General features: G+C 36.0%; 1 protein-coding gene across 3 annotated transcripts; it reads right to left on the bottom strand.

The window, feature by feature from the left end:
- Positions 1-1,345: 1,345 nt before the first annotated feature.
- LOC136220072 (uncharacterized) lies at positions 1,346-3,353 on the bottom strand. Of its 3 annotated transcripts, none has more exons than XM_066007791.1 (4): positions 3,213-3,353; positions 2,765-2,927; positions 1,658-1,906; positions 1,346-1,584 (listed from the first exon to the last, which is right to left on the bottom strand). In XM_066007791.1, exons 2-4 carry the CDS (start codon positions 2,815-2,817, stop codon positions 1,497-1,499), a joined length of 390 nt encoding a protein of 129 aa, XP_065863863.1. In that variant the 5' UTR covers positions 2,818-2,927; positions 3,213-3,353; the 3' UTR covers positions 1,346-1,496. The 3 variants fall into 3 exon arrangements, with proteins under 3 accessions (XP_065863863.1, XP_065863937.1, XP_065864019.1); XM_066007865.1 differs by having other exon boundaries at positions 3,277-3,331; XM_066007947.1 differs by lacking the exon at positions 3,213-3,353 and having other exon boundaries at positions 2,765-3,173.
- Positions 3,354-10,749: the final 7,396 nt, after the last annotated feature.

Raw genomic sequence — 10,749 nt, 5'->3', positions numbered from 1 at the left:
GAAGATAGGAAATGGCGCACCATATCGTTTGGACAAGTCTGGACGTTTGTTGCTTGAAGCAGCATTTTTCTTTGAGGTTTTGTGTTTAGTAGGCATGGTAAAGAACTTAAAGAAGCAAGGTTTCTGTAACTTAGAAAAAAAATGGTGTTTGAAGAAAATCAGAATTTTGATCTGACAAAGATGAAAAGAATGTAATCAGAACCATGATCTTTAAGGACTTATTTATAAGATTTTAGGATGAAATGAGGTGTTGTTTTGATGTGAAAAGGCATAAAATTATACCTTTCTGAATTGAAGAAACTTAATTTTTCGTTTATGAAAGGGTTTGTCTACAGGTTGAAGATGATTCAGGTCTGATGTTGCAGAAATAACGAGTGTCGCGACCGAGAATTCCAAATTCTCGGTCGCGACACGCTGATTTCCGTGCGGAAATCAGGCGTCGAAACCTATCTTCCGATTCTCGGCCGAGAATTTAATATTCTCGGTAAGTTCAGAAAAAAACCTAACCTATTTGGACAATTTTGAAAAGGAGAATTCTCGGCCGAGAATTCCAAATTCTCGACAGAGAATCGCCTGAAACTTCAATTTTGAACTATTTGCCTAAAATCAAATCTAAAATCATGAAATAAACATATTTTATGCATCTAAATCATAACATAAAGTCATCTAATCATAAAAATGGCATGTGTGAAAATAAAATAAAATAAAATAAATAAAAATGAACAAAAATCTAAAAGAAATAAAACGAAATAAACTGTATTAGAAAAACTAAACGAATTATATGTCAGATAATCTTGTTACGAACTTGATTCCTATTTTTGAAATATTTTCGTAATAAATTTTGCATCGATTACCATTAACTTTGAAACGAACTCCGTTAGGTCCTTCAAGTTCTAAAGAACCATAATCGAATGTTTTGACGACTAAATACGGTCCTATCCATCTAGACTTAAGTTTTCACTAGTATAGAAATGCTTACTTGTGTCGCACTTTTTCAGATTGTTGTGTCGCACTTTTGTGCGACACAACAGGGGTGTGACACAAGAACTTTGCATCGCTCTTGAGAGCGACACAAGCTACTCATCTGTTGTGTCGCATTTGTCACGCACGCGATACAATAGAACGATAACTCTTGTGACGCGCTTCTAGAGTGTGCGACACAACATATGATTATTTTTGTGACGCTCTCCAAGGATGCGCGACACAAGCTCCCCGATTAATCTGATCACTTTGTATCGCTCCTTCCTCACGCGCGACACAAAATATTAAAAAAAATTTAAAAAAAAAATTACAAAATTTTCTAGCATCTAGCATAAAATTTTATAATAAAAAAATTGAATGAATATTACTGTTTACTAGTATAGAATAACCATCCATGTAACAAAATCTACTAATTAAATTACAAATTAAAGTAGGAAACGCATTCATTAACTAGAAAGGGATAAAAAAGAACTTCAAGTTTTCACTAAAATGAATAATCTTTTCAATAGATCTGTTCAAGTTAAAAAATATCCTAAGCTAAATATAACAGAAGCCATAACAGAAACCATATATGGCCTCCCATAAACACCACCAAATGTTGACCTACAAACAAAAGCCACCCACAATTTAGAATAAATACTAAAAAAAGAACTACAAGTACATAACGAAAACATACCTTGCTGAAACACCTGGAGTGGCCGACCCTGTCTTAAGTCTAAACTCGAATGGGAACAGTGGATCATAGTGTGAATCATTAACATTCATCAGTAGTTGATCTACGTTTTTGAACCATATTCTCGAAAGTCTTCCACTAATTTCATAATCTCCAAAAAGGACATCACTCATACCTTGGCCCTCACTGCTGGGTAACCATGCAGCCACTACCGCATCAATGGAGGAAATATATGGTTCGATCACAAGAGGCCTGCCAGAGATCATGTTTCCATTTCATTACACATTTGATTACATTACAACTTTGATTACATTACGACAACCAAACGGACGCTAAATGTATCTAATTTGGTAAAAGAGAGTCTAATGAATCTAAATAGGTAAATGAATCTCCCAATTGAGTAAGTGTTATAAATTACTCATGTTTCTAAGTTGCTTTGTAAGTAATAAAAATTGGTTTTATTATATATGTATATGAAAAAGACAACCGTGCTTCCTCTGGAGAATGTGATAAAGAAAACAAATTCATATTGTCCTAAATATTAAAAGAAATAAATAAAGACAGCCACACAATATGCATGAAGACAAAGCAATAAAACAGATCTAGACCAGCTCATCCTACAACAACAGCTCCCACATGTTAAACCAGCACTAAAGTTGGCAATCTTTTCATGCCAAATGTCTAGATGACAAGATACGTGTTTAGTCATCATTCATCACAAAATCAATTGCAGTCTTTGAAAGTTCCTCATGAAGATACAGAAAATCGAGTCATTTTCTGAAAAAGGGAGTTGTTCAAACTTTGGTGATCCGGAATATGAATGTGATATCCAATCACCAATGATTGAAGAGCTTCCATGTAGCTTTAACCAGCAAACTAAGTTGTAAGAGAAATAGAGAGAATAAACTATATTATCATAACCTTGGAGGCTTTGCCTTTTAATGATATGATATACCTAATGCCTCTTATTTCTCGAAGAATGAGAGTGAGTGAAAATGTTCAGGACATATAATAGAGAAACTACCTAAGTACCCAAAATGTCAACGCAACCGGGAAAGGAATGTTAGGAATAGAGAGTACAACAAACACGCAGTTGAGATCAAAGCATACCTTGACTCAAAGTGTTGAGCAATCAAAATGTGTGAGGAGCCATTTGTGTGCATTCATGTTAAAAGAATCAGCTTCTTCAACACCATTAATGTAACAGCAGTATTCAGGACATATACATCCTTCCAGCATAAGCCGCATCCACATGAAACCAAATGTCATTTCTCTGCCAAGAAACCATCCACTATCATTATATCTAGATTAATTGATGGAAGAGTCCATTTATAGCAGCTTATTTTTGGTATAACATAATTGCAGTAAAAAAACAGAATGTAAATTTTTACAATAAAATGAATTAAAAAAAACAAAAAAATCGATTTCAAACACACAAAAGATCGTGATATTGATATCCTATCAGAGAAGGTACTTAAGAGCCCATTGTCTATCTTCTGAAACTATGGTAAACACATATTCTAGCCTTGTTTGCTTCAGAAAGAACATAATCACATACTGGGATATTGATGTCACAACTAGTTTTCTCAGTTGTCCCTGGTCAAACTCATCATAAACCCTACCCTCTATAAACTGTAGATGGAGAACTGCACGATGGAGAAGAAGAAGAAAGACGAGATGAGCTGAGGAAGAAGAAAGTGTATCGGTGATTCAAAGTAAATCTAAAATCAGAGTAAACCTAAAATCAAATGATATGTTGGAATGGGCCCAAAGACTTTTCTTATATGGGCTGTCCAAATGGACTTCTTCTCATAAAGCCCATGGGGCGGTTTTGAAAAAGGCCACTATTAAAAGGGTGCTAAAGCCTTCTTTTTTTTTGTAGTGCTAGCTAGGAGATACGGGAAAAAAAACCTAAAGCTGGAGGGCCATAATACACATGGGAGAGGTGAAAAGGATGTCCCTAGAAATAAGGCATTTGCATTAGAGGACAAAATAAGAGATGCGATAATCATGTTTGAAGATTCATGTGCAAAGTATAGCTAAGGAAATGCATGCTGTCGCTCACCTTATAATAGCAACATACATACCCTATATATTACTGTCTAGTATTTATCCATGTTGGAATCTCAATTATCTATCTTATTATTCATCAAGAGGGTAGTCCAAAAACCAAAAGTGCATGGATATATAGATAGCATTTGGGAAATTAAGTGAAAAACAGACAAAATGTACTTATAATTTGATAGAATGAAAGTGGTGGTAATGAGATAGAATTGGAGTAAGTGATATCAAGTCATGGAGACACCTTTTTCATCCCTCACGTGATCTCTCATCTTTCTGTTGCCTAACTAAGCATCAGCTTTGGCTTCTCCTCTCCACCTCCACAATTTGCTAGTGCATCTATCTACTTCCACAAGAATAAAACATATAAAATTGAAGGGTACCCTACTCTTGTGTCTTTAAATATGGATATGCTTGCATGATCTCAACACAAAACATAAAGTAATAAAGAAGAGAAAGTAATAAAGTAATATGGCCATGCCAGCTCGCGACGAGCTGGCCTTTAGGCCAGCTTGGGCAAGCTGGCCAAGCCAGCTCGCCGAGCAGGCCCTCAGGGGCCCGCTCGGGCGAGCTGGCCAAGCCAGCTCACCGAGCAGGCCTCCAGGGGCCTGCTCGGGCGAGCTGGGGGCCAGCTCGCCGAGCAGCGTGCCCTGCTCGGCGAGTTGACCTACGGGAATTGGTCAAAAATCCCAATTCCGCCCCCACGACTCCACGACCGGTCCCACAACTTCCTACCTACATAAGGACACGAAATAGGTCAAAAAGAGGGCCCGAGCTACATCTATAAATAGAACTTTTCCATTGTAAATTAGATATCTTTCATTATTGTAATTTTCTTAGCCTTCACCCTTGAGAAATCCTCTCCACCTCTTCCATCTTCTCCAACCTCCATTGAAGAAGCTTCAAAGCTCCGCATCTCCACCGAGGATTATTCAAGGTCCGTCCTTAAGACCTAGGAAGCCGGCTGCAGAGTAGACAGGTTCCCTGAAAGGGATTTTCGTATCTCCTTTTATCTTTCCTTGTTTGTACTCTTTGATACAGTCTATGAATCCTAGGCTAATTGTATCCCGTGACATTGTTCTTCGCCTTTAATAATATCTTAGCTCTTATTTTGTTCTATGATTATCTGTTTAATCTTTGTCTTATGCTTTATTCAATTGGTTTAACTCATTCAAAAGCCCCAAAATCTAGTAAGCACATATTGTGAGCTGAATCTGACCTAGTCAGAGCCTAGGAGATTGACGACCTCTTAGTTGATTAAGCCCAAATTGCTGAGCCTTAGACCTAGTTTCGGCCTTACAAGGGAATTACGCACTAGAAACTTCAGGAGGGTAAGTAGGGTTAATCGCATTGAATACAAGTGACTTAGATTAGGTTTTTAATCTATTGACCTAATAACCTAACTTCATTATTATCGTTCATACCATGTTCCTTCGGGGAATTGCATTAGTGAAAGATCACCTAGGAGTAGTATAACTTAATTAGGAGTAGTTTAACTTAATTAGGCATAGAATAACATAATTAGAATTAGATAACTTAGCTAGGAGTAGCATAATTCAACTAGGAGTAGATTAACTTAAACAAACCAAACTCAAAACCCCCAAAGCCTAGATAACACCTGAGACCAAGTAGCTCGATACTTGTGGTAAATAAGTCCTGTGGATTCGATACCTGGACTTTCCAGATTTATTACTTGATAACGACGGGGTACACTTATCCCTTAGTGAGTCTTCTTACGGGAGGCGCATCAGTCGTACACCCAATAATTTGGCTTGATCGACCTTAACAGCTTCACAGTGTCTTCTTCCGCCAAGTTGAGAATAAAGCCCATACTCGTTTGCTACTTAGGACTGTAGTTCCAAGACATTGGAAATCCTAAGGATACCCCGTCCGCCAACTTCACAAAAAAGAATTTGCTCCCCCAGTTGTGGACATTTGACATCTCATCAAGGCCTAAAGTCCTCTATAAGGATATGGAAGTAGAGCTCATGACAGGTAAATGGAGATGAAATAAAAATTACAAACCCAGAAAAGAACACTTACATGAAAAATTCAAAAAGGGTTGGAAGAAGAGAAGCGAAGTCATAGATAAAGTTCGAGAAAAGCAGAGGAGTAAAAAGTGAAAGAAGCCCATAAGGTGTAGAGAAAACCACTCTTATAAGGTAGATGATGGCAGAAACTAGGGATTTGTGCCAAAGTGAACAAAAAAGGTTATGATATTTCCTAAGCTATTGATAAGTTTGTTCTTACTCAGAACATAATAAAGAACTATAAGCTATTACACGAATAAGAAAGTAATGTGTATGAACTTTTCCTTTGGTTTTGGAACTTCAAGGTTGATTATCTCTAGATTTCAGCGTTAATGATCAAGTCCAAAATGAGCAATTGATAGGGCTTTTATAGTGACACTTTGATGCAGGTCATTTCGAAATGCAAAATAACTGTTGGAGAGAAACGGCTCTCTTCTGTCGCTTTCATCCTCAGTAGCCAATGCACTATCCAATCATTGAGCTTCTCTTTTCCTTTGCATCCAGGAGACAACATGCTTCTGGGTCTTGACAGAGGCAGTCTAACTGTGTAACCAAATGAGGCAAAGATTCCAAGTTGACCAGGGGACAAGTCGTCTACTACTTGTACTTCTTTCCTTATTTAGTGATACAAGGTCAATGGTCTAGAGTCAATGTTGATCTTGTCTCTTATGTCTTGATCTCTATTCTTCCAGAATAAGTATCCTTGTGGCATGGGCTCAGCTTCTGGATCCTTCCAGTTATTCGGTTGTCTTTGATCTCTGGGCCTTTAATCCAAACTCAATTCCTATGATTATATTCCTTTCTTAATTTATTTAATTAAACTTACACTTAACAAACACATTAGTCCAAATAAATCAACATTTAATTTTAATGTTTTACCATTTATGGGAATATTATTTTCTTTCAATATTTTTTTCATAATCAAAATTAGTGTAGAAATTGTGTTTCAACATGAATAGTTTAAGGCCCAACAGAGGTCATTTGGCATCGTGTGGCTTGCACGCGAGTGTGGTGCGTTAGGCCACGGGATACGTGACTACCTGCTAGACATGTCACATATACGAATCCATCAAAACACATGGTTGTCCTCTCCTAATCCACCACATGTGTGTCATGAAGCGTGTGGACCACACGTGACGAGTGCGTGTGAAATTGTAGGGGGCTCGTGCGACATCCTTTAGGCTAGCCTTAGTTATGGTATTCTTTGAGATCCGTATTTTACAAAAAAAAATTATGTATTTTGTTTAATTTTTGCGCAAACATAAGATTTAATCTTCAATTTTGGATATTCTAAACAGATTATAAAATTACATATATTATTTTAAAATGCCTAGAAATTATAATATTTTTTTTATTAAATTCCAGAAAATCAAAAACTATTTTTGGGTTGTTTATAATTGATTGAATTGTGTTTTTATTAATTTAAATTGCATAGAGATGTTTAAAAGATCCAAACTTGCATATTTTCCCATGAGTTGGTTATATTAAATGATATAAGATGAAAAATTAAGAAATTCAAATTGGATAGTTAGGTCAGATGGAACAATTGGGAGGCAACTGTGCTTCATATGGTCAAACTACAAAATCTAATGCAAGAATGCATTTGTTTTGGTGGTTTGGCAGGAAAGACCGCACTCTCATCTTCAAAAAAATTGGTTGAGACAATGTCATCCAAAATGGTAGGGAACATCTTGATTTTTGTTGTTGCGTGAATTACGAGTTACCACTCTTCTGTCTGTTTTTCTATAAAGCTTGTATCCGGCAAACATCTCACCATACCATGGTATGCTACTAAGTCCATTCATTATGACATATGGGGTATTACAAGGTTATTGAATCTATCCTAGTTAGAATTAAAATATTCTTCCAAGACCATATTAACAATACGATTTTGTGTTAAAGTTTCATCGGTGATATTTTAATTGTTTTTTCAAAATATATTGGAAAATTTTGGAAAAAAAATTGAATATATTTTTTTTATATTATTTTTGGAAATTGAATTAATTTTTGGACTTGATTTCTATTAAATTTTGTTGTAAGTGTTTAATCATAGATCTTTTATTTATGATAATTAACTATTTAAAAATAATTAATTAGACATCAATTAATACTATTTATGGTTGAAATTAACTCCAATTGAAAAATAAATGCATATTCAACTGAATTTGTTTTAATAAAACTCTTGTAATTAGTTACGAGGTGAGTTATATCACAACTCATTTATTCATGCATAAAATCGAATTCACAAATGGCACATTTTTTTAATAAAACTATTGTAATTAGTTACGAGGTGAATTATATCACAACTCATTTATTCATGCATGAAATCGAATTCTTAAATGACACAATTTTTTTAACAGAACTCTTGTAATCATTTACGACTTTCGACTAGTTTATATAAATGTAGAGAACATATACACAACAATATAATAAACTCAAAACTTATAAATAAGGAAAGTTTATAAGTCCATTTATTCATAGAAGAATATAATGTATAAATACATATTAGAAGAGGACATATCAGACTCTTTTATTACAAATTACAATTAACTACTAATCTTCATGTCATGCGAGGAGAAACGGTATAACCTCAAAAAGATTAAAATAAAAATAAATATTATATATATTGTGTATGAACTTACTTCCACATTTCATTCCAAGTTTAAAATGAACACCAAAAATTCGAGCTATAAATATAACATTTTCCATGCAAGTAACATCAACATGTTTTAATACTTCATAACATTCATTAGATGGAGGAATTTTGGGGTCTATTTTCTTTAAAAATTTAGCACAATTAGCTGTTAATGAAAAAATTCGATTTTCACTACTACCTGAAATTGTTTGATCATTCAAAATTAGAGCTTCCACCATTAAAAATGTGGCTATGACCACCCAATTTGGAGTGGATGTTTTTCCCATTTCTCTTAAATCTCAATATTTTTCTTGATATGCAAAATGGTGATTGAGTTTTTTGAATTCAGGCATACAATGATTTGATATTTATATTAAGTTGTTTTTTTAAATGCCAAATGGCTCTAAGCAGAGTAAATGCAAAATGGCTAAAAAAACATTAATAGTAAAATGCCAAATGCCCAATTTCATCTAAAACAATACCAAATGGCATAAAAAAAACATTAGTTAGAAAATGCCTATTTTTATTAAGAGGGGGTAGTCTTTATTTATAGTTAGAAAATTGATAACTTGTGGAAAAATCCTTGATCGGAGCACTTCCCTGTGAGGCGCCGTTGGGATCGGCCGGGGACACTCCGATGCCAAAGTCAGTAATATTTCTGAGAATAAACTGTAAGCACAAAAATAGAGAATCAGTAAGTGTACCTTTGATCCTAGAAAGCTGGGGTATTTATATAGGTTTTTGTAACCTTCAGCATTAATGGGGAAGCAGGTGAAGAGTCGTGTCATTACTCGTCTTTAATTGCTATCAATTCTCCATTAATCCCAGTATTTAGCATTGAAACCCTCAGAGTTGAGGTATTCGAACAGTCAAGTCTTTATTCCCCTTTAATGGCTATTAATTGTCATTTAATTGTATTTATTCCCATTCATGGATGGTAATAAAGGCGCCTTTTCGTATTCTTTGATCTGTCAAGGCGTATGTACGCTCTCCTTGAGAGCTATGGCGGGTCTTCGCTACTCGCTCTCATCGGGCATATCTCGTTATGGCGTATCTCGCCATGGTCCACGTGGTGTGGCATAATGCTAGAGACTCCTTCATTTTCCTCATTATTTGCATATTCGCCCCTGCATTAATCCTGCAATAATTGTCATTAATTCCATATTAATCATGCATAAATATCTCTTTTAGAAGGAATAATGGTTTGCCATTATTTCTATTAATTTTCCCTTATTCCTTATTCAAGAATAATTTGGGTTGTTATCAGAAGCCCCCCCTAAAGGTATAAAAAGCTCTTTAGGGCTATCTAAATGGTGTTTTATTTTTCTATCTTGGAGGAAAGTGGACCCGCCCTAGATGGGGGATCACATATGGATATGATACGCTTTTAGGGGATTTTGCTTCTTCGTGGATAGGTGGCCAACCGTATCCATTGTTAGCCTCTAAGGGCTTCTTGAGAGTTATATTTCTTTTAGAAAGGGAATAACCCGCCCTTTATAGGACCATTTGTTCCTACCGCATAGGATTATGATTCGACTTAGGAACTTCTTTTCTTCAGTTTTGCCATATTGAGGAGAATGACCCGCCCTTAGGGATCATTAAGAATGATCAGCCATTTAGGGACTTTTGTGCATTTTGTGGGGGGTTTTGACACTCTAGGCATTTTCTTTTTTAGCCTTTACTCATTTTCCAAAGTGTTTTACTTTGCATTTGTGAGGGCGAGACTTCGTTATTTCTATGATGAAGATGAGGATTCATTACTTCGATGAAGATGAGGCTTCATTGTTTGGATGAAGACGAGGCTTCATTATTTGGAGATGAAGACGAGGCTTCATTATTTGGAGTAATCACATCTGGGCTTACTCCTGTGGGGATCTCATTCTCCTATGCAAATAGGCTTTCAGACTCAATGAGAACTTTCGTAACATCCTCCTTGATCTCATGTTTTAATCCTTTGGCGATCCGCACCCGCTTTCCATCAGCAATAAGGAGTGTTTCTGTGTCGCCCAAAGCTGTAGTGACAAGTTCATCTTCCTCACCTTCGTCATCTTTGAATTGTGGGCGGATCGATAGCGACACTGAGTAGATCTCTTGAACCGCCTTTTGGTTCCCGCTAATCATTATTCCTCCTTTGCTGGTGGGAATGTACATTGCCATACGACGGATGGAAATTAGGGATGCAACCTCTGAGATGAACGGCCGCCCAAGAATGATGTTATAAGCTGATTGTCCATTCATAATAGAGAACTCCAGATCACCAATCCACGCTTGATCATCATCCGCCAGCTTGCATTCCAAAGTTACATGGTCCTTGGTCCTATGGTGATGACATTGCAAGAACTGCCCGTGTCTACCATTACTCGCTTCAT

The sequence above is a fragment of the Euphorbia lathyris genome, chromosome 1 (assembly GCF_963576675.1).
Source record: "Euphorbia lathyris chromosome 1, ddEupLath1.1, whole genome shotgun sequence".
Lineage (NCBI taxonomy): Eukaryota > Viridiplantae > Streptophyta > Magnoliopsida > Malpighiales > Euphorbiaceae > Euphorbia > Euphorbia lathyris.
The sequence above is the reverse complement of the archived record's forward strand: the minus strand, read 5'-3'. Positions and strand labels throughout refer to the sequence as shown.